Here is a 26,041-nt window from a genome sequence, read left to right as displayed (position 1 = left end):
AGTGCACCGGATAGGAAGAAGATCCTACTGATGGGTCAGTAATTTATTATCTTGTAAGCTATTTATTTTATACAACTTAATTTTAAATCTAACCTATGAAGCACCTGGAGCGTCTAGCGCACTTTCCTCACTCAGCGCCTGTACACTTCACAACCCTAAGCAATTTTTAAACCGGTAATCGATCCAAGACCTCCATGTCTCTGTATTTTCTTCGCTATTGACGTGTAACCCTCGATCCAGGTAATCCATTAGAAAGAGGAGATTGGTAACTTGCTCGCGTATCTGTTTAATAGTAAAATACAATAAGGTATTATTAGTAGCAACCCTATTCTTAAATCCGTTGCTAATAAAAACCTATTCTTTCATGACAATAGTGATGAGAAGCAGCCCTACGTTTCAATTAATAATTCATTGAGACTGTTTGGTGTAGCTGTGCTTTAATTAACATTTCAAAAATACCTACTTGTGATATCGAATTAATTGAATCGATAATTACTAATTAGTGCTTTTCTATATTTGTTAAAGTAAAAATAAAAATTCTTAATTCACATTGTAGCAATTCTGGGAAGGAGCTTAGGTTTAAGCTTTCCATCATCGAACGTCGAGGAAGAATGCAAAATGGCATTCTTTCCATCTTGACGTTCCACGACACGCAGTGCATTTTAAGGCACTTACATACCACCTCTTTGTGGAACCAGCTGCCAGTATAGGTATGTCAAAACCGATATGACAGGCGCCTTCAAGAAAAGAGCGTACCATTCCTCGATAAGTCCACAACATCCACAGAATCACAACCGCTAGTCCGTAGCGTTGCAGGTGTCCACCATTATTCAATGCCCCGCCTGTTCCTTTGCTTCCTCTCTCTTAAAAAAAGTTTACAAAAAATCTAGCATACTAGTTACTTTTGCGTCGCTGCTTTTTTTGGCTATATTTACTTAATTTATCTAAATTGTAACACGAATATAAGTCTTATTTAATATGTAATTTTCTTTTATATTGATGTTTTTGAGTGTGCATAACTCACTAATAAGATTAAATAATCTATTGGCGGATTAGGTAACATGTGATACCTTGTATACAGCAAGGCCGTACATAATAGTACCCACATATGCTTTACTATAGGTTGGGACCTTACATGCTGTTATGCCTGACTACATAGCTACATCCGTCCTTTAGGTACTCTATAGAAAAATATAGCATCACTTTATCGTAAACAATTAAACGTAACTAAGATAGAACGAGTATGATTATTATTATATTATTATTAGCGTACCATTTCTTAAAAGGCCGGCAACGCACTCGCGAGCCCTCTGGCTTTGAGAGTGTCCATGGGCGGCGGTATCACTTAACATCAGGTGAGCCTCCTGTCGTTTGCCCCCCGTTCTATAAAAATAAAAAAATAATTGTAAGCGTTTCAATCCGTACCGATTAAAATAGAACTTATTTTCAATGCTTTACAGCTGTCAAGCATTCCAAGTCTCAGTATATTGCGTATTTAATCAGCTCTTCATTACGGCAGGTAATCGGATAATCGAAGTTTCTATTTCTGATGGCGCTGTCTATATTATATATAGCTAAGTCATAAATAGACGAAATGATAACATTAATCATTTGTTTTGCGTGTCAAATGGCTGTTTGCATACAAGTTTTGCAATTCTTTTTTATGCGTAGTTGAATCGAACACGATACTTTTGATTTAGTTTTAACTGTTCTAGGTTGTTAAGAATGCATAGGAAGTTTGGTTATAAGTCTTTGTCTGGCATTAAGTTGAATTTAGATAAATTAAGAAATATGCAAGGGGCCATCCATAAAGTACGTCACACGAATTTTAGGACTTTTGAACCCCTCCCCACGTCCTTGTCACAGGTTGTCACATTTTTATAAACCCCCCCCCCCCCCCCTCTTGATGTGACGTCACACATTTTTTAAATTTATGTATGTATTTAAAAATAATCGTTGTAACAACAACTTTAAACAATTCGCAACTTATAGAAAGAGACAGAAATAGTGTTTCGGGACACTTTCGAGCACTTATTCGAGACTGTGCATCTTGGGTTTTTTGTATATCAATGGTTTTAGTATTTAAAATTTTAACATGTGACGTCACAAGTATTGACCCCCCATGCCCCTTGTGTGAAATGTCACACTTCGGTGATACCCTCCCTCCCCATTAAAGTGTGACGTACTTTATGGATGGCCCCCAAGGATTATAAAAAGTAAATAATTGAATATTTTAGTTAGTATACAATTTAAAAGCTGTGTTAAACTTTATTTTAAAGCCTATGTGTTTGGCTAAAAACATAGGCTTTAAAATAAAGTGCGCATTCATTTTGCTATTTTGGTTTTTAGTTTTTTGGCAATTTTGAGTAAAAGGTCCGATTACTCAATTAAACTAATTAAATAATAGTTTAAACATTTTTAGCTAGCCTTTACCTGTTTTTCTTTGAACTTTTCTAGGCCAAACATACTGTAGTAATTGTTCTTTAACGTAAATAAAAAAAAGACTGTACATGCTAATAATACTTTGTGCCTTTACCAATTATTGCTTCACAGTAATAATAAATAATCCATCGCTACAATCCTAAACGGCCATTGGCCTCAGATTACATCCGTTTTTTCGATCAGTTTTATTTTTTAGACAAGCAGGTGATCAGCCTTTTGTGTCTGAAACTGTCATCGATTTTTGGGTTTGAGACAATTCGGATACTGATTCGAACGTGCGACTTCAAGGATGGGACACTTGAGCCACAAGGCCAACACTGCTTTATAACTTTGCAACTTTTCAACATTGTAGACAATATGTACACATATAAACTCGCAAAGGAGGGACGGAACGGACCCAAAGAATCGGGTTTCCGAATTGAAATTCTTGGTTGGAAAAAAACGCACGAGGCAATAAGACTCTAATTACTATGAATTTATATTGCCTTTCTATATGGAGAGGGCAATGAAAGGCCTCGTTGTAAGAAGCAATCGCTTCCACTCAGCCTTAAGGAAAAACCAGGCCATTGGAAAATGCAAGAAGTCCTAAAATATAAACGTAAAAACATACCAATGACAATATAGAGCAATAAGTTTAATAAACTTTAATTATGGCTTTTATTAATTAAACTAAAATAAATGAAAAAGTATTACGATCAAATCCGTTTATTAATTTAGTAATTTATAATTATTTTTACAATAGTTTTCATAGAATTTTGCGTGACATTTACACTATTGTATAAAATTTACAACTTCATAATAATAAAATATTCTGTCTACATTAAACCGTAGGTATACATTTATATTAGGAAATTCTATTTACACACCTGGTTCTTGTTTATATTGGATATATTTATCCCTAAAGTTTCCTCTTACGAAATTCTCATTTCATGAGACAAGCTGTTTTCAGATAGGATCTACACAGGAATCTACACAGGATTTTTAATTCGACATTTATTTTATTAAAATATACTTAAATTAATATAATACGTATTTTCAGAATAAGACAAATATCGCGTTACAATAAAGGAATCTCATTTAACTGACATACACTTCTAAGTAATATTACTAACTATAATTACATATTCATAATTCATCGCGACTCATTAATGTGACTAGAATAATACAGTTTTCATTTTGTAACAATACTACTAATTAATAGTGTATTAATTTACATGACAATATGATATTATTTCATTTAATAGATAATACAATGATATACGCTGATAGAATCTTCTTTTTAGAGATATTTTCAATCAAGACAATGGAAACATCACATTACCAGATTTTAAACAACTCATCTAAGAATTTAATAATTTCTGTTACCCAACAAAGAAAAATTCATTGCTTTATTGTGGTATGCTACGTATATAAAATAATATTGCTCTTAATTCCTGCGTTAGAATTTTCTTTTGAGTGGCTAGTTTGCACAGCAGAACACCTTGAAATGTATACCTCAAAGCCGTTTATAAACGCTTGAGTAGCAACAAGTTTGAGTAGCTTTTTTTACACTACTGTATAAAATATAAAACTATTTTGTGCGTTGGTAAGCTAATAAATTACCACCAAATAAATTTAAGTACAAAAACCGAATTTGAACTCAAACAATATCTTAAATAATACGACTAGAAAAAAAATCCTTAAAACTACGTACTAATTTTACCTAAAAGCGTTTTTACTTAAAGCTCTGTTCACACAAATTGAGATCTTACGTTTCTATTTACTGAGAGCGCTCCAAGTCCTGGATCAGAGGATGGTCGGATACGCTCCCAGGGTGCTGGCTATCTTTTTTTACAATACTCACACAAAAGCACTTTTTTGAAGGCCTGTCTAAACACCTTATTAAAAATTGTATAGAAAATAGGATTCACCATAGATGAGGCATAACCCAACCAAAGTACACAATCGAATACCCATATTGGTATTCTCTTTTCACATTCTGGACATACTGCTGGTACCATATTCAGAATGAAAAATGGCGCCCATAGCACAACGAATGTAAAAAAAACTACACCAAGAACTTTGGTTGCTTTCTGTTCTAGGCGGAGTATTCTTCCATGTCGAGATGAATTTCGTGATATGACACTAGAATTTCTTGAATGATGTGTTCTGGGCGCTTGTCTTTGTGGTGTTGAGCCTTGAGGACGACAATTGATTGATCTTTGGTTTCGAATAGTTCTTACTGGTGTGGATAAAGCTGTCCTAGTGCCAAAGCTTGAACCACGTCGAAATCTTCTGGCCTCTTCCCAGGTCACTATAGAAGATGCACCTCTACTCGGGCGTCTAAAAAAGTTGGGAGAATCTTCAGAGTTTTGAGTTCCGTTCCTAGGATAACCGTTACATCCATTGATATCCCCACCAGGAACTATTATAACTTCTGTAGTCCGCCGCGGGGGAGTGGAGTCTGAGCCAAAGTAGGGGCAAGTGCAAGGTGGAGGCAGAAGTAGTCCATCTTCAGAACTTCGTGATTTGGCTGTTAATGTGACTGGAGCTAGAAGACCATCATTGCTTTCATCGTCAGAAGCACTTCTAGCGCGGTGTAGTGGTGTGTTAGGATCACATGTGGATGACGGTCGTCTTTTGTCTATTAACATAGATGACGGTGAACTGGATGATACGCTTAACGAGCCTGGTGTAAGCATACCACCTTTATCGGATATATTTGTTCTGTGAAAGATATATAAAAAATATTTTACCTGTACGATTAAAGTCATACCGGAATAAAACTGACAAACATTAAGAACAGCGTTGCATAGAAGCGTATTTCTTTAACCCTGCGGTCGTGTGTTCGAACCCTGGTTGTGTACCAAGCTGTTTATTAACATCACCCTACGTTTAAAGATAAGTTTTAGGTACCATAAACACACCATATCTAATTATTGTATAATGCACTGAATGCTTAAAAACATCAGTTAAACAGTGGGTCTGTGAAAATGTTTGCCTTGAGCCAAATTTCCTAGTTCTGTATATTTACTGAACGCATTTGGCGCTTTGCATATATTTATGCACAGCGCTTAAATTAATATTTCTAGTATTACAACAAGGATTTTTTTTCAAGCTTGAATATCTGATACACTTATAAGCCATGTGTGGGTGTCATTAACCAAGACATACTCAGCATATTAAACTTCATTTTTTTTATAATTAAATCCACGAAATTTCTAAACAAATTAATTATATTCCTTTGAGCAAAACAAACTTGACTATTATATCTTAATTGAACAAAACTACTTCCTTCATATTACCCAAGTCTCGCATAAATGCCATTATGGTAGGGGAGCCCAAGAGGGGATTTCGGGATTTACTAAAGCGCGGCAGATTAATATATAGGGGGATACCTTGTACCCGGTTAAGTACCTCCACAAAATATGAGGCCCATATATAAAGCCGCACGTGAAGGAGACAGGATCAGTTTAGTAAAAAAAAATTGACCATCAGAAATTCCCGAGCGCGTCAGATTAAGGTAGGGTGAGTTAATTACATCCTAAAAAGTGTATATTCCGCTAATCTGACAATTTGAGAGTGACGGAAAAAAAGGGGAGGGCAACAAAGTTGTAAAAAAAAAACGTCATCTCGACATTCTCGAGCGTAGCTAATTTTTTTTTTATTTTGAAGGAAATAATTCAAGAATAATGAAATATATATAATCTGATGATTTCCGCAAGCCGAAATAACAAAAATTCGTCGATAAAGTTAAATGCGTGCAGCTGCGTGATGCCTACATTTCCTTAAACCGATCGGAATCTACTAAACGGCGTTCTAAATATTTCCCTCAAAATTACATTTCCTGTGAATTTGAACCGATTCGGACCGATAGATTTTGAGAAATTTTGAAAAATCTTAAAAAAATAAGAAATATTTTTTTTTAAGTGGTTTCTTTATCGATCAACTTCAAAAACTAATCCGCCTTTGAGCTTGAAAAACCACGTCGATCGCCACCAAGCTGGTCAAAAGCGGTTGATTCGTTCGAGAGATATCGTACACGAAAGAAACCCGAAAAAGGATTTTTTCGGGATTACTCCGAAATTTGTGGTTCGATCAATTAAAATTGCAAAATTATTTATGAGGATGATAAAACTGCGTCGAATGCCGCCAACCGCGTGAAAATTGCTTGATCCATTCAAAAGTTATTGCGGTTTGAAAATTCCAAAAATAGTGTTCTATGAAACTTCTATCAGACTTTCGAGCTGGGAGAGCTCAAATGCATAGAAATGTTATTTCTTTGAACTCAGCGAGCTCAAAATATCAATTTTAAGCGCCCAGGAATGGAATTAGCGGGAAGTTGCAGGGATGGCCCTTTAGGTGAACCGTTTTTCTATTTTTTTTTTGGCAGATCAGGCGAATCCCTCTAGATAATCGTCAGATTATGAGACAGTACGTTTAGAACATAAAGATGAACCACATATATCTTAATCTGACGCGCTTGAGTATTTCAAAATTGCGATTTTTTTTTGCAAATTAAGAAAATGGCTGTGGGTTTGCGTCCCATCGAAATCGTCAGATTAGTGAATGAGACCTTTTTTTTGGTGCACTTAACACTCCCTTAGAAAATCTGACGCGCTCGATAATTTTTTTTTTTTTTTAATTTTCAACCCTTAAATACAACCACCCGCATCATGCAAACGATCAGATTAACATACGTACATTATTAAAAATACGTAGGGCATAGATGCTATCAATATCTGACGCGCTCGAGGATGTCCATGCAACAGTTTTTTTTTACATATTTAACTATCTATAGCCGCTTCCCCCACCGATGAAAAGGAATTTATCATATAACATTTTTTTCTTCTTTTTATCTAAGCTTTGCATCCCAATAGGTCTCTACGACGCTCGAGTAAATCCCCATTTAGCATCGTGGGCTCCCCTACCATTAAAACTTATTGACTCGCTAAGTATGCCTTAATATGTGAAGCAGACATTAAGTGCTATATACCCTTTGGATGTCTTAGCTGCAGCGGAAGCTTCCAAGCCGCGCGACAGACGCAACATCTCTGCCCCAAAATGATGCAGTGCGCTCATTGCTGACGGAGCAGGCTCACTGTGCAACAAGTATACAACACAACACATTGACAAGTAAAAAGCAACTCAATATTCTGACACTACATGTGACAGAGGATTATGGTATGCAGTTGTAGTTTATGACGTTTTATCTGACGGTAACGTCAGGAACTACACCGGTGTGAGAGATACAGTTCGGTAACACTTTAAATAAATTTCCTTTATTAGTTTTTTTCAACTTTATCACAATATATATTACTGAACCTCTTGCACTTTAAAAGGAGTTTTAGTAATATACATTTTTGGGAATATGGTACGGCTAAAAGAAAAAAAATTACCAGATTAAGACGCGTTTATTTCTCAAGCATGATCATGGTAGACTGAACATGTGTTGTTAATTTGAGTCAATGAAGTCAACCCATCAGTTGAGAATAACTTAGTTTAAAACCGGCAAAAGCATATTTTCTTTTATGCCGTTTTGATTTAGATGTTGATTTAAACTAAGTAAAACTTTTTAAACAGTAATTTAAATCAATATCATATACATACATAACAAAACTAAAAAGCATTTTAATCTGTACAAATAGAACACGTACATTAAGTTAAGCTTCAGGCTTAATTACGTCAATCGCAACATGCAACTACTGTAATGAACTTGTAACATTACTTTGTGAATAAATACTTATTGGAATATTTTTTTAAATTTTTAAATAAATAAAAAGTATTTGTGTAAAATTATGTATTTTTTATAATTTGGTTTTGTCAATAATCGTAACAAACTCTTTTGCAAAAGAAACGCGCAGCTAAGGACATTTTCATTCTAAGATCGATTTCAGTTAATTAAATGAAATTTAATTGTCTAACGTTATCTGTTTACTTATAATAGGTTCAATAAATAACGCGTAAAGTGAATTATGGCTATTCTCATTATTTTTTAATGAATTCTTTAAAACCAATGTACAGCCTAACAATAAGAGGTGGTTAAATGACAAAAAGATTTTTCTTACTATTTAAATAAGGTGAAAATGTAAAAATCTCATAACGAGTGTAAAAAAATTCCGGAATTCAGTTGTGTAATAATTTACACGATAATATATAATTATACAGACTACGTCAAACAATTAAGTTTTATTTAATTAACTGTAGTAAATTTGCTTAGGTATTATTATAATTAGTGGAACCCTCATGTTACACGTGTATTCATCTTAATTATTGTTCTCAGTCGCTGACTACGGTTTCAGTTACCGTGTACAAAGCACTCAAAAAGAGTTATGTAAGTTATGTATATAACGCGTTTTTTTTTAAATTGTATTTTAGGGATTAAATGTTTGTTACTTAAATACTGCAGAGTTAAAATTACTTTTTAACGTTATTTTTAAATGTGTGTTTACATGGAAAATACCGTAACCTCGAGTTGGACACATGCATATATTTATTTTGTTTGAAATTTTCCTATCATTTTCACTTTTACCAAAATAGGAAAACATTTTACCAAAAAAGAAAAACCTTAAATAGAAAATCAAATACTCTAATATCTATCAACTTAACTGGTGTAAATGTCTGTTGGTAGTAGATAATAATGTTCTAAATATAAGCTAAGTTCTATTGAAATTACTAAAACGTTATTCTATTATATTTAACAGATTCTAGCAAAGTGACTCATTAGTGTCGATCCAAATATGTCTATTTTACAAACGAAAAAACATGAATTTCACTGCTGTCGTAATAAATATGGATATAGTAATCAAAATCTTATTATTATTTAATTAAATATTGTGATGTATTTTAGCAATCTTTGCGACCTCTTCAGCAATACTCATTATAATTAATGATATTTATAATATCAATTACTGAAAAATTTCATTCGGTAGTTTTTGTTGCGTTCATACAGAAGGGTCGCGGCTGGGATTTTCAAAATTTTATGTACTCACAACAGACACGCAATCTTATTTAGTTAGTTCTCAATATACTATATGTGTTAATTATTTGCGTTGGTTTACGCGAGTACACACATAAAAAAACCTGGCTATGATTGTTTTGATTAAATAACTTAAGCAAGGCTAAAAAAAAGTTGTTATTTATTGGTTGGATGTCGACCCGTCGGTCGTTACAAATATTATCTTTTATATTATTCTTTTCGGCATTGAGTTTTATATATTTCGCCTCCAGGGGTCGAGACTTCAACGGAAACTGGGACTTCTCAACTAATTTCCTGCCATTACTAATGTACGATATTATAGGTACACGCTAGGGAATATATCAAGTAGAGGAAAGTTGCGTCCCTGGGCCATGTGTTGTGCCATTACCGCTACTACCTCTTTCAATTAATTATGATGGGTAAAATCCAGGATTAACGGCGTGTTGGTAGAAGGAAATAAACATGTGTGTGTACTTATGTACACGCGTTAGAAGTTATACTTCTTTGGCGTAACAAGATCAAATCTTTTTGAATTTATTATCTTTCGCCTTATTCTACGTTTGTAGAAAAAATGCCACTAACAATAGAAAAAAGGGAATTTAATACATTGAAAGTTTTATTATAACGCATTATCATATAAAGTTTATTTAAATATCACAAAAATTAAAGAAATTGACATTTTTTATTTTAAAATGTTGACTATATCGGGGTGTCGGTGTTTTGTGACGGTGTGCGTGCGCATCGTAATAATATACTCTCATCATTTTTCCCTAACGCGCCAAAAGAAGTATAACTTCAAAAATCATGAAACGGAATGCTCTCACCAATAAGGGAGTAGACGGGTATAGAAACTGCGGAAGATAGTATTGTCTTTGATTAACATAACCTTTACACATTTAAACCGTGACCACGCACGCTGTAAAGCACGCGAAACGTCGGATAAATTTAAAATTATGTTAAATAATTGTAAATTTATAATAATACATAACTTTAATCCGGTTAAAAAGTGTTTTCTTTAACTGCGGAAGAGTTCTGCATCTGGCACGGGACAGGATAAGCTTCACGAGACAACCTCCAGTAATGAAGAGGCACCAAAATTAGAAAAACAAAGGAATATATTTTACTTAGAGCAAATTATATCATTAATATGTTTTATTACTGAAATAGGCAGCTTTTTCTACTCACCAATTAAAATTGCATTATTCAACTCAAGTACTGAGTAATAAACGAAACGGGAATACGTTTACAAAAACCTTCAATGTATTTCTCTTTGCGAATATATTTTTTCTATTTAATGTACCTTTGGTTACGGTGCATGTTATATTAGTGAATTCATTTTATACACAAAACTTTTTTGAAAACTTTTCAATGTTTTCATATCGCAGGGATTGTTTTGAGAAAATATTCAATTGTCACTTCGGAACCTAGACTATTTAGGCTCCGCAATATTCTTTAGGGAAATAAATGTTCAAGAATTGTTCCTTTACGACACAGTTTCTTTTGTTTAAATGTTTCTTTATTATCCTCATAGCAGCATAGCAAATGATTTCGGAAGACAAATGAATTGTGGTTGACTTCTATCAATAATAAATGAAACTCACCGACAAATATTATTATTGTTACAAAAGTTTATAAAGAACTTTGATACCTGCATACAGTACAGTAAAAACGCATTTACTGTACTGTATTATTATTGCATGTACTGTACTGACTTAGCATACTCAGCTTAAGTTCTTAAGATTTAATTATTAATCACCAATGCGCCAACTATTTACATTAATATTACATACAAAACAATACGTATATACCTACATATAGAAAAAACAGCAACGAAAAGTACCAGTAAAAGATTAAAATATTTACAATATACCTAACTATTTCTACCACTATATAATAGAGTAAAGGATTTTTTTTTATCAGTTCTTTTTCAAATTCAACGGGCAATTAAAAACGTCTATAAATCTATGAAGTCCGTTTAGTATTTCGTTGTATTGTGTCATGTATGCCTTTTTCAAAAGGTAAGTCTTAGCTAAGGGTACGAATAGTAACGGCGGACGATTTCGCCTTAGGCAAAGGCACTGGAACACTGTAACACTGCTTTCCTTTCCACGTATCAGCTTTCTAAAATTGTAAGCCCAAATGCTTGGCGCACTCTGAGCTCGTAGCCCACAAAAACTATTAAGAATAAGGTCAAATAGTTGTGCGGGTAAAAAGGGTACACACGGTACATTCTTCAATACAGGTGCCTCATGAATGGACTTTATACCCACTCCAGCATAACCCTATACTTTCTTTCACGAGGCCAGATTGCGCCATTATGCTCCAGGTGACTTGTCACTAATTAATTATATAAGACGCTATGAGTATATATCTTATGAATGATATAAAATAGTTAAGGCTCTGGCCTGGGCTCTGGGCTGGGATATATGAGTAACGTGATGCCCAAATGTCATTTATGAGTTGAACAAACTCCCAGCCTTGCGATTCTGTAACTCACTTTTCGCGACCGCCGCTGCGAAAACCGCTGTGAGATTTTGAAAAGTGAGTGAATCGCAAGGCTGGTCCTTAATTTTTTCATTTGCTTTAGCGAAATTGCATAGCTATGATTAAGAGAAACCCTCGAGTAAAGCCTACAATAGAAAACATTTCCATGTTAAAAAATAAATTGTTTTCCCTACTCCAATAAAACACTCTTGCAATATAACTTTGTAAGTGTTCACGGTCCGATACATTTCTTCATCTTTAAATCATCAGCAAATAGAAGACAGTGACTGTATAAGATGATTTTTCATGTAGCAAAGCGTTAAGCGCCACTTACGCGAGCAATTTCTATCGAGGTAGACCTATTTGTTTGTATACAAGAGTTGCTTGCTACATTATTAGTTATAAGATTTAGCTATACCTATATATATTTGTGTTTTATAATTGTAGGATTATCGGTGTTGTTATTATTGTATAGTTCTATCGCATTAGTAATAACTGTTAAGATATAATAATAATGTGGAAATAAATGAATAAATTTTGGGCAAATCATTAACCATTACAATAAAACGCAAAAGTTCAAGATTGCTACCCTTAGTAACTCCGGAATTTAAGTGGTATGGCTCAGTGTTACTAACATTCGCATTATAAAGAATGTAAAACGTAACATGAACGGTAAAAACTGGGCTGGCAAGTACTCTGACTATTTTATAACAGTCCTGATCCAAGTATGTATAACGTCGTATAAAGAAGAAAATTTAAAGCGATGTACTGAGAATTGTGAGTCTTTTAATATTTTTATCGTATTAAAAGGTTGAAACCGACACACAAAAGCTGAAATGTAAATTAAAGCCTTCTGACGGTATTAAAATATCTTGTTTGCGGTTGTCAAAGACATAATCCATTTAAATTCAAATAGGTGCGAATGTTTTTAATGACTGGACATCCCATTAACTTATTCATTACTTACTTTATTTTTATATGAATATTACTATAATATAAAATAACTAGCTGACCTGGCAAACATCGTTTTGCCATGTATATCATTTAGAATAAAAATAGGGGTTGATCGTAGAGGGGTGAAAATTAGGGGTTGTATGTATTTTTTAATGCTGAAAAAAAAATGTAGGGTGGACTACCCTTAACATTTAGGGGGATGAAAATCGATGTTATGCGATTCTCAGACATACCCAATATGCACACAAAATTTCATGAGAATCGGTCGAGCCGTTTCGGAGGAGTTTAACCACAAACACCGCGACACGAGAATTTTATATATTAGATTATATAAACTAAATTTTTATACGTTGAAGTAAGCTAAAATTAATCAATCAATTTATAATTAAAATAAATATACTAACGTAAGTAAAATGAAAGTATTAAAAATACTTTATTGATGTGTGATTTTTAAATAATGATACTAGGAATGAAGGCAGGTACACTAATTAGATAGCCACTCAGGTGCGTACAAAGACATACATTCTAAAAGATAAGCGATAATTACCGACATGCAAATATCATGATAAAGATATACCTCGAGTCCTGAAGCCACAGATCTCTAGTATCAATCGGTGGTAATTCAGTCTCAGTTGAAGCTGCCGAATGTTGTGGCGTCCCGCTTCTAGGACTTAGAAACCTCTTCCAAGTGCAGCGGCGTTCTATGTAAACAACGAAAGTTATACCACATTAGTAAAGTTGAAGAGGAAGATCTCGAACTCGGTTTTGATGTCTATACAGACCCACCAACTTATTTGTGAAATGGAGAAAATGGGAACTACGGCCGCCATGTTGAATTTCGGCAGCTACAGGTTAGTGTTGTCTACTTTCTTTTTATAACTTACCCGCTATTTTTTTCATTGATTAATTTTTTAACGTAATTGTAACCTAAATATTGGTTGTTTGTAAAGTAGGTTTACGATCGAGATGTTTACGTCATAACGTCTTATTGGTGATATAAGTTTTTGGGAAGTAAGGAATTAATGAAGATAACAATTTTTTCAAATTTTAAATTACATCTATCGTTTTATTCACACTTTTGATGATAAATTTCGGGTGTAAAATGACAAGTTTACTTAATGACTGGCAGCGCTCGAGATGAGACGGGAGATCGGTCCGTCTCTCTCTCGTTATACCTGCGATCGCGCTCGTGAGGTTTTGGTGTGACACAAGTTTCTGAACATGTCACCCGACTAAAACGATTTTAAAGACGTTATCACGTCAAAAATATAAAGCTGAGTGATTCAACTACCTATAGTTATCGACACGTAAAAATATACTTATATTAATTACACTTAAAAATTAAATTAAATACACTTATATTACCATTTTATTATTATAAAACAATGTTAGGTATTGTTTAAAATAATAAAATTATGTTTATATGTTTACCTAGTTTCTTATCTCACATACCCAATAATGGGTAACTTTTATTAATTTGCAACACTAAAGCGACGGTGGCGCTACCACTCAGTTCGCGTATAAGTTGGTGGGACTATAGTGCATAGTATCTAGAAGCAAACAACTTTTATGTTTACGTAGTACCCACATAATCGTATAAAAGCTAGGTTAAGAAATGCTTACATAAAAGGGTCACCAAATATTTTTTTAAACAAGATTACACTTTTAGCTTAGCTGTTAGGTCGGGATTTTCATACGCATAAGTACTTCACCTCAAACCCTCTTAAGGAAGACGAAATAAATCTTCAAACGTTTTGATCAAGTATATAATGAATCTCGCGATTCATCAAAGCTGACGCTATTATAGTAATTATGTACAAAGTAACGAGTCTTCGTTATATACTCAAATTTAAGTCAAGTTCAATTTAAATTGCTCAGTAGTAGTTACATACATTCGATTAAATTTTTAATCATAAATTTCTGTATAGATATACTTTGTATTCTTTGTTGTAATATTTTTCCTAAATTAATACAAGTTTTATTGTGTACAACACAAATAATTGTAACGTAATTATAAGCTCTGTACTTGTAATAAAGGTAATATGTGCTCATTTAACTTCAATATAAAAAAATTCAAGTTATATCAATCATTAGTAAATAAACAAAATAGTACTACAATATAGCGATGGAATCGACAAATGTGTTTTGTATTGAAATTTAACAATGATCTACGGACAATAGTGGATACAAAACGTTTGATCTAAATTCGTAACGGATAGGAATATCTCTTATAACTAGAATTTCATCTTTTGTAGCACCAAGGAAAATCATAGGAATATTTTCTAGAAGAGAAAGGAATACGTAATATTTAATAACGTTTACGTAATAATCTATTATATAGATAAAAATAGTATCTAGTTATTTACAAAATTTTATTGAATAATTTTTTTGCCTGTGGCAACAAAGTCGTATTTTTCTTCGTTATTTCAGAATGTATCTGACGAAGCATGACCTGCGGAAATGTTTTTAAAAACTGTGACGTCATCCATTTTGTTGTCAGATACTAATTGATATTAATTTTTAGTTTACTTTTAAGGCTTCTATAATATTTATTCTTATTTTTAAGAATAAATGATGGCAAAGATATGACATATGCTAGAAAACTGAAAGTACAAATAAAAAAAAACATAAAGTCTAAGTAACTTATAATTGAAATAAACAAAAATTATTGTAAAATTTTTTTTAAATATTACAAAAAAGCATATTGTGACTCAAAAAGCAAAAAGGTTTTTGTATAAAACTAATACCGATCGGAACCCCACCAAGCCAGCCTGCTGCCCATCCTTGCCCGAGACCTTTCCGTTGCCTTGCAAGAAGTTGCACAGTCAGGGCATACGTAAGCAGCATCACGCCCAAAGGAATGTAAAAGGATATAACGGATCCAATCGCTTTGTATAGGGGATCCGGAATTTGACACGAACCACCTATTAGTACTGATTCTTCATTCTGAAACAATTGAAATAAATTCTTATAAAAATACTGCAATACAGACTAATAATATAAAAATAATCTATTAATGATGAAAAAGTCTTGATTGATAATTGTATGAATTCGGAAGATTCACACATCAAGATCACCAAGAGTGATAACCACGTTGCAGGCACTGTTTCGTGCAATCTAGAGAGCTCTTGAAATTTAAAACTCAAAGAACAAACCACAATTGACAGATCGACACATTGACATTGACAAATATAACTTGTACGATGTCTATGCCTGGTGTTGCTATTCTAATGATATTAATGACATCATGTTTCTTCATTCGAAATTAAAATTATCTACTAATATTTTTTTGTAATTTTGGCTTAGTCAATAAAAAATTCAATAAATTTAGAATATACTATTTTATTTGGTTATAGTCAAATAGTTTGAATTAAGAATTCTTTTTTATAATTGAGTTTCGAGTTAGCTTTACAAACGATTATCTGTCCTTCACACCTATGTCCGCGTTTTGGTTTTTTTTAAACCTTTCGTTGATAAAAAAATCCAACCCAAAATAATTTTGTACCTCGAACCGATAGCTCCTAAATAAAATAAATTCCCTAGATGATATAGCTAATTAATTAACTAATTATGTCATCAAATACCTCCATTATTGCGTCAAAATCTGTATAACTTATGTGTGATTTAATATCGAACTCGTAATAATCTAGCAGTGACAATTATAAAGTCTATTATATATCACAACTATCTGAAACGTTAATTAGACCACGCCAAACTGGAATTTTAATTAACAATAGAGTTATGCGCATCAAATACAAAACGATAACGTCGCAATTTCGGCTGTGTTAGTTTCTTTCTTTGTTCGACTTAAAATACCTTAAATACATCACAATAACATCGTAATCATAGTTAAAAGAACATAACATCGCTGCTCAAAGAACACCGAAAATAATAAAGAAAAATATTAATAAGAGTCTTGGCCGCAGATTTGGTTAATCATGTTCATTTATTAGACAAATAAGTGATCAGCCTTCTGTCTGACACGTCATTGGTTTTTGGATTTGAAACAAGCCGGTTTCCTCACAATGTTTTCCTTCACCATACGACCGAGTGTTAGATGCATAAAACAGAAATAATATAAAATAACATAAAATACATTGATTAATTGCCGATGATCGACCCTACGACCTCAGGATTGAAAGCACTGCATTATAACGATACCGCCAACTATGAAGTATCACAATGCACACGTATTGTCGTTAATAGTGACAATGTCAATTATGACAGTTGGTTTCAATATTTCTGATCTGTGGCCGAGCCTTGACGATATTTATACGTTACGTTTTCTTAACATACCTTAGAATACATCAAACTGAGAGGGAGACTCATGGCGGTAGATAAAATCCAAACGAACATAATCTTGATTGTCACTCTCTTTCTCGTCTTGTTTCGACCGAATCTCATCGGATACCTCAAGGAAAGATATCTGTAAACAAAAATAATTTTAGTTTTTAGTATAAAATACATTCAAACAAGTGAGTGACCAAATTTTTAAACATTCCTATTCATTATTTTTATATATTTTCTAGCGAATTGTTGTTGTAAAATGTTGTCGTCTAAGTTATTAAATGACTTACGTATATGTACAACTACCTATTACTATGTATTCTACCTATTTCTTTTAACAACTTTTTGTATAACATTTACAGTAAATTCCAGAAATATGCCTCTTAACCTATTTCTGAACATTATGTTAACTTCGTCTGTGTTACTTTTATTCCCATAGCTTGTTCAGTGGTATACCTGTCGTATCCATACATTGGACAGTCGGTCAGGACATGTAACACCGTGTCTTCAGCTGGATTTACGACAAGGATATACGACAAATACGACGATACGACAAGAATCACTCCTGACATCTGGGTAATCAATCCCGTTGATTTTAAATGTTTAATTATTGAAGAGGCAGAAACCACATTTGGCAGGAATAACTTAGCATACCTTCGTATTAGAACTGACTTATTTTGAAATAGTCGGTCAATTTGCTTGTTCAACGTGTTTACCCTGACGACTGTAGATATCAAATCCGGGAAATAACTGGTACAAAAAATTACTTCATCGCATCATAAAACCAGATGTATTGAGTGTTTTGATACAATAGTAAAAGCGTCTTTACTAATATTTTCAAAGGTTAAGCGAAATTAAGTATGTTTATAGAACATTAGCATAAGAGGCTAAGAAAGCAAATAATCAGCTAACTTGTCAATGACAAGTGACAGATGTTAATTGTCAATAAAAAAAGGTTTGATGTGAAGTATCGTAGGCGTCACGTCGTAAGGAACTAAATAAGACTGTCATGTGAAAATACTTATTGCATTACAACTTTTCACATCAATCTTCTTTCATTTTTACTCCACATAAGTAAATAGGTTTATATTTATTACGCTTGAACCCTCTAATCTATTTAATGAGTTCTACCAAAGATTTTCTTACACGAAGGTTTTCTATTTTTTAATTAAACTAAAAATCGTAAACGGGTTTATCTACTTACAGTTTCAATAACGGTTTTAAATTGATCAATAAAAGGAGTAAAAAGTACTCCACTGATTACCTCATTAAGGTCCGGAATGTAAGGAGATTTCTCGCGAGATTACTTCGCTCTAGTTCCGTATTTTACCAAATACATTTTTTTTTTTGTAAAGACAATTCACACCAATTGACCTAGTCCCATGCTAAGCTGGTGAAGCTTGTATTATGGGTACTAGGCAACGGATATACATACATATTATAGATAGATATACATATAAATACATATTTAAACACCCAAGACCTAAGAAAAACACCAAATGCTCATCACATCGATGTTCACCTCAGCCGGGGATCGAACCCGGGACCCATGGATTCGCAGTCAGGGGTACTAACCACTAGACCAATGAGTCGTCATTTTTTATAAAATTCAAACAAATTTATATTTTGAAACAATGTGTATTTTATATAATGATACCTGAGCGTCCTAAATCTCAATTCAATAAATATGAGATGGTGTGTCGCCAACTGTAATTAGTTATTAGTTATTTTTCAACGCATTACGTGATATAAAAAAAATAGTAAGAAAAGCATGTCTTTGGTAAAAGATCGACATTATCAGACACAGAAAATGGTCACACAGTTGTTTAAAACAAACAATAAATGAACAGATACAGCAAACCGATGCCCAGGTCCATAACAGGTTAAACTACACAGCATCTTGCATATATATTCATATAAATTGCATATACGCTTTATGTAATCAAACATATATAAAGCCCATGCAGCATCCAACAAACTTTTCACATTATATAGAACATAGTCAACAATATTCGTCACTGAATTTGGCTTAAGCAAAAATACTCTACTTTGAATAGATGACATTTCGTTATGAATATTTTAGGTCATTTATATTGAGGGCAACTGGAAATCTTATTCTATTCTGATATCTGTTACACCCACCTGTCGACGCTTATGGTGCACAAATGCATGATGGAGGCTGTACACAACAACACGTCGAGGCACACCCATACCAGGCAGTACACCGCTGGCAACGGGAAGTAGCCTGTAAGGAACACTTCATTAATCTATATTAAAGAGGTATTTGTATTTTTGAATATTTATGACAGATAAACTCAAAAATTACTAAAACGATTATCCCTCAGTAACAAACGCTACATTTATTTACAAAACTAGCTGACCTTGCTAACTTCGTTCCGCCCTACAACCTTATAATATCGTTGTTACTTTAATTTAACTTATTTTAGAATTTCATTAATGTTAAGTATTACATTAATACAACTTTTTTGCAAATACAGAAATTTTTTATTGCTTGCCATTGCGAAAGTAGAATGGCAGTTTTACACATTAGGCATCTTCTCTCTAGCGTCAATATGGCGATACTGCATGTTAAGGACTTTCTGATATTCAACATCTTTTGATCAGGATCAAAGCATGGTTATGCATCTCCTCATTCACCTCAAGATCGGAATTTCTAGAACTGACACGAATTCGACGTAAATTGATGCGTAGTTTTGTCAACAGATGGCACTGTCACCGTAAAATTGTAAACACCGTTAGATTGTAATCTATCTCGCGAGATTATAAACTGTCGAAAGATTGTGAACCTCAACGAACTGCTAACAATTTAACGTATTATTATTCGGTAGTTATATGAAATTGTTGGGAAGTAAAATTAATCTGTAATTGACCAAAGAAGTTTGAATGATAACTAAGTTAGTGTAGTACAATCTACCGAATAATAATACGTTAAATTGTAAGCAGTAAGCTGAGGTTCACAATCTTTCGACACTTTATAATCTCGCGAGATAGATTACAATCTAACGGTGTTTACAATTTTACGTTAACAGCACCATATGGTTTTTGCATTCGTAAAATTAATTAATTAATTTATTGTTATTCGATAACTTATCCGATATTTTATTGCTTATTCTGCTATTCGGGACGGAAACAAATCCAACAAATCAAAAACCATGGCAATCGGTCCAGCCGTTCTCGAGTTATAAGTGTTGTAACAAACACGACTTTCTTTTATATATATAGATACTTTAAAATTATTTAATTTATAAACAAAAATAGTCTAATTACATTTTTCTACCTTTTACTGTTTCGTCTCTTTCTTTCATACTGTGTTTACGCTATGATGAAATGAGATAATATATTTTAGTTAAAACGGTATAAGTATTGATAAATGTTGTACTACTATACTTATTAATGAGCATAAATTGAAGATATTTTATTCTTATTTAATACAAAAATGGTATCAAATAAAAATACGTAAAATGATCTTATGCCTTCGTCAAAATTAATAACACACTAGTTTATTCGTCCCGTTATTCAATAAACAAACAACAATATTAAAAATATTAAATAGGAGTTAATATAAAATATGGACAAAAATGAGCAAAGTAATAACATCATAGCCATGGACTACAAGTCAACGCTTAATAAGGCCAAATTAGAATATTAATTATTTCGTATCTTTCTAGAAAATAATTATATATTTATTTTATCTATTTACACTTTATTGTACACACAAGAATATATATTAATAAGCTGAAAAAAGAAATGGCGTAACGGGCGGTCATATAGCTTCTAAGCGATTTCCGCCAGGAAAGCCGATAAGAATATAACCATAAGGAAATTGTGCTTATGTTGTATTGAATAGAGTAAAACATTTTAAATAAAAGAACATACTTTTGTTGACGCTTTACTACATTTATTGTCGCGTATAGTTGTTTGATATCGAAAAGTAATATAATGAACTGCCATAATACATATTATGGCAGTTCCATTTTATAATGATTTGACTTAATTATGGCCAATTTCCACGAAACTGCTGACGTCATACTAATTTGCAAACCAAACGTAAGCTTAGGTATAAGTACTGCGAATATTTAATGTCTATCACCCTTTTTTACGTTTATTCAGCAAAGGTCATGACGGTACTTTGAAATATTAATAAATTATTTTATGTGATCCCTTAAACTGGGCCGTGGTTGGAAATATTTTATTATAATAGATTTCTGTACATGGTAATAAGAAAAAATACACTTTCTTGTTAATATGGTGACTTATTAACATTAACCGAAATATTAACAGCTTCTGCGTAATACAGCAATAAACAAGTCTCTATATAATTCGTTTTTTTGTGGAAATTTCATTCAAGACAGCTAAGAGTCTGTTCTTAAGAATCTAGTCTTTTTATTTTTGTGAATATTCTCATTATTATGTAATTTTGATGATTTTTAAGATTGTGATACCGATTTTCTCGCGTATGAGATCCGTGCAATAAGTTTTGATAAAATAAAATGAGATAGCAAGATAACAAATTTCATACTGTTATACAAAATATAATTATTTTTATTCGAATTCAATTTATAACACGATAAAAATTCACACTGTTTCATTAATTATATTTATTCCAATTCAATGAACGTAATCGCACTTTATATCTAAACTCGCATTAATAAAAGATTACACCGCAACTTTGGCACGTTATAAACGACATTGTTCAGGGTAACAAACTTGTTCGTCTAACCGCCACGGCTAAATACGGACATTTATAAATTGCCATCATTTTGTTACTAGACATTTAGCTATTTCCATGTAAGTCCCGTATTATTAACTAAAGGGAATTAACTTAAGTAAAATATTATCCTAATAATGCAATAATAATTTATTATATAAGCTATATAGTATATACCACCGCACAGTGTGAAATTTGAGCTCTATCGGATTGTTTTCTTATAAATTAGCTGTTTGTATCAGGTCGTTAAATTTCATCTGCTAAAACGATGAGGTTTCAAAGAAAAAAAAACATCAAAAAAGTATATTTCTTGCCTTCACGCTATCGATATAAACCGAATATATTAAAATATACTCATTGTGTTAATTAATTCATATATTTTTAATTATCCGTTTTAGAGGTCAAAGTTGCCATGCATTGGAAACCGTCAACTTGTGTTATACAATATACTTCGAGTCTGTTTTATACAGAACTGGATAGACATTTGACCGCAATCCCACCTGATGTTAAGTGAATTGCCTATTTAGCCGCCGCTTGATTAAACCTATGTAATGTACTCTTTAGGAATTGAAGGCGGCAAGGGGTTCCACTCCTTCGGTGTTTTCGCAAGAACAATGATTAGTGCGTCACTTGGGGATGCCAACAACGGCAGAAACTCCAGCATCCTTTTAGACGAGCGTAGATTGAAAGAGAGCATTCTGGAAACAATATATAGAAGACTGAAATGCAGGCTGAATGGCGGAGGTCAACTCTTAAGTTTAGATTCAACAAGTTATCTATCGCCTCTAAATTGTTAAGATCAATATCAACCAAGCCACCCAGATACCACTTGGCAGCACCGGCCCAGAGGTGATTTCAGTACTCCACCCTCGAACGAACTTGAGATTGATAAATATTAAGAAGTGGTTCCGCCGTGAAAAACCGTCGTACTACCAAAATATCAAATATAGGGCTTTAGACTGAATGAAACGCCCAAACTTCAGATCCACCGATAAGGCCCAGCACACAGGGTGAAACGCAATTGCAACGAAACTGCAACTTCTAGTTACTTTTGAGTTGCATCTAAGTTTCTGCCATAGATTCCTTTGAGAGACCACACATGACGCGACCAGTTTGAAACCGGTTTGAAACGCGATTCAAATCAGTCGCATTGAAACCGTCGTGCAGGAAACTCGCGTTGCGTTTCATACATCGGATTTGGCTTCTTTTGAACAAAATGGCTGACGACGAACAAAAAAACATTACATTTGTGTTAGAAGTGGAAAAGTATCCTTGCTTGATAATACCACACTAATTCTTGTAATTCTTTGGCAGCCACAAACATACGACAGTTGATATTCTTCTCGATGTAGGGATGTATCCTCATAGTTCTTTTTTTACGCCTCCTTCTTTGTCGAAGATACAAATACAGAACCAAAACTTCTTCATCACTTGAACTAGACATTTTTGGAAACGTCTGTCTGGTCTCAAAATCGGAATGATTGTGACTAATTTCATCATATTTAGGTTGCGACGTGTATGGAAAACGGTTGAAACTGGTTTCAAACCTATAATTTCAAAAGGGTTTCGTTGCAGTTGCGTTTCACCATGTGTGCTGGGCCTAAGTGTAACGCAAAGCAACTGGATACAGTATACACTACCCCGGATAGTAAAACTGAATCCAAAACCATTCCTTTTACAACCCATTCGATAGGACTGGGTTTTATTTGTTTTAAATTAGACTAGGTTCCCCCCATTCTACTGATAGAAGGAAGAAAGTATTAACCTCATTGTTTTATACAATATCAAAACTTCTATTGACGTTTTTATTAAGCACGAACATTGAATTATCACCATACATCTTAAAAGTGTACTGTTTGTTCACAAGTTCCTATTTCTATTATATATAAAAACTGTTCGAATCATTTTAAATGACTTAGTAAAGGAATAACAACATCCGAAATTATTCTATTAGGGTAAATACAAATTAGATATTGTTTTCTTAAAACACAAGGTAATTTAAATTTGGAATAGAATTTGCGCGTAAGCCTTTGGCTCTAATTGTTAAGTGAAATACCTTGCAAAGCCTTAATAGAAGGTTATTTATTTAAAGCAACGCTCGGTTTGAAACTGACAACAGTGGCTTCTAAGGGTGGTTTCAATGACGTCAGCATTCGAGGACAAAGCCCATCATTATAATTATATTAAGGTGTGAGATGTGCCTTTCTGATGTATTTTGGCTTAAAATAAATCCGTGCTTTGTTATGTTTTCTTACATAAGCGCGCTTTGTATAAATTGTATTATATTAAAAGACCACTGAAGTCTAAACCAATTCGACTTAGGTCCTTTAAGAAAAGAGCCAATACTCACTCGCAACCCCTCTGACATTGAGTGTGTCTATCACGTAACATAAGGTGAGCCTCCTGTCTGTTTGTTATATAAAAAAGAGAAAAGTAAAAACAGGTTCTAATTTCGTAAAAAAAATATACTAAGGTCTTATATATATTTTTTTTCACACTCAGCCTTCCCGGCGATGAATGCTCTTTGGCATTCATCAATTATTAAGTTAATGAAACCACCGATTTAGGTCACCTTCAGTAGAATTGCATATATTAAAGTTACACCCTATCAGTTGATTTGCTATTTTAAAAGAGTACCGAGAGTTTTTTACCCCGGCTTTTTCTCTCGGCCTACACCCTCTGTCTTCTTTGCCGATGAGTAGGGATGCCTACAAATTCAAATTTAATGACGTGGAATAAGTGATACATGTATCTTATTGACATGCCAGTTTCTTATGCCATATTTTCCTTCATACGAGCCATTCGCTCGTTAAATAGGAGGTTGCCGAGATTCGATACTACCCTCGGGATGAGAGTCGAACGCTGTAGCCACTATGCCACCTTTCTAACTTAGCCTCTGCCAGAGTTAATTTAGAATAGCTTTCTTGTTAACAAAGTTCATAGAAAAGCGGCATTAAAAATTTATTAATATGTATAAATAAATATTTTACTTATTTTCGTCAATTGGTAAATAACTACTTAGTTACCTAGTTAGGTATAAAAAAATATGAAACCTGCAATTCGTGGAAATGCTATTTTAAGTCAGTATAGTACACATTATATTTGTAAAATAAAGATTTAGAGACAAGTTTAAGCACTTATTTTATTTATTTATTATCTATATAGAAATAGAAAAGAAGTTGGTATAGTGGAAACACAAACTGGACTATAACTTATTATATATACTAAGGTCAGTGACATATTATTCACTATAACATTATGAACATTAAACCCTTAAAATTGACTTGACTTGACTTAATATATCCTAAGTAATCACGTACCTCTCACAAGCGTCAAAATCCCAATCGGCATAACTAACACCGCGACAAGGAGATCTGTGATCGCCAACGACATTAGGAAATAGTTCGTCACATTCTGCAGCCGCCTCTCCAAGTATATTGCTAAGCACACCAAAACATTGCCAGCAGCTGTACACACAACCAGTACTAATGCTATAAGGGCCCACCAATTATTCGCATCGACCTCACTGATCGTTCCATTCCCAAAACTATAGTTACTTAATATCCAAGTTACATCATCGGCGGAAATATCGTACGTCTCGTTCATTGTGTGAAACTCGTTTTCAATTTCATTTTGGGGAAGTGATTCATCTTATTTCGTAAATGTGGTATATTGTGTTCGGCGGGTCCATTTCGATGTTCATACTCGCATCTTCGTTTCATTTATCATCTGAAAGAAAATTGATAATATTTATTTTGTGTAGGTCTGAATTTAGGTCGGGTCACCGGTGAATTTCACACCGGGATCGTGTTATCGGTTTTCTGCTTTGCGCCGAAACACAATTGACAATTAATTTTGAGTATTTTTGTAGCTTTGATCGTAAATTAATTATAACACGGTCATGCTATAAATCTAGTTATTTAAACCGGTACTGAGCACAGCAATTTTTAATGCTATATTGGTATGCAAAATAATATAGTTTAAAAAAAAAATCTTTATCATAGCTATTCCATAAAGTGATTTTTTTGGAAGTGACTTTCCTAGTTCTACTTCTTCACATGAATATTGAATTGAATTGATTGAATATTGAGAACTAACATTTAATAACGATGTTAAGTATATGTAATATGTATATAGAATTAATTTTTCTTTCGTAAATGTGCTTCAACAATGCCTTATTATAAAAG

At 33.2% G+C, this 26,041-nt stretch overlaps 1 protein-coding gene across 3 annotated transcripts; it reads right to left on the bottom strand.

The window, feature by feature from the left end:
* Nucleotides 1–3,417: 3,417 nt before the first annotated feature.
* Nucleotides 3,418–25,579, bottom strand: LOC125051367 (5-hydroxytryptamine receptor 2A). 3 transcript variants are annotated; one of them, XM_047651622.1, is made up of 7 exons: nt 25,175–25,579; nt 19,268–19,370; nt 17,135–17,264; nt 15,586–15,784; nt 13,416–13,539; nt 7,418–7,522; nt 3,418–5,148 (listed from the first exon to the last, which is right to left on the bottom strand). In XM_047651622.1, the coding sequence occupies exons 1-7, from the start codon at nt 25,458–25,460 to the stop codon at nt 4,263–4,265; spliced, it is 1,833 nt and encodes a 610-aa protein (XP_047507578.1). In that variant the 5' UTR covers nt 25,461–25,579; the 3' UTR covers nt 3,418–4,262. The 3 variants fall into 3 exon arrangements, with proteins under 3 accessions (XP_047507578.1, XP_047507579.1, XP_047507580.1); XM_047651623.1 differs by having other exon boundaries at nt 15,601–15,784; XM_047651624.1 differs by lacking the exon at nt 7,418–7,522.
* Between the last annotated feature and the right edge of the window lie 462 nt (nt 25,580–26,041).

This window comes from Pieris napi, chromosome 7 (genome assembly GCF_905475465.1).
Source record: "Pieris napi chromosome 7, ilPieNapi1.2, whole genome shotgun sequence".
In the NCBI taxonomy this organism is placed as follows: Eukaryota; Metazoa; Arthropoda; class Insecta; order Lepidoptera; family Pieridae; genus Pieris; species Pieris napi.
This window is presented reverse-complemented; position numbering and strand designations above follow the sequence as displayed.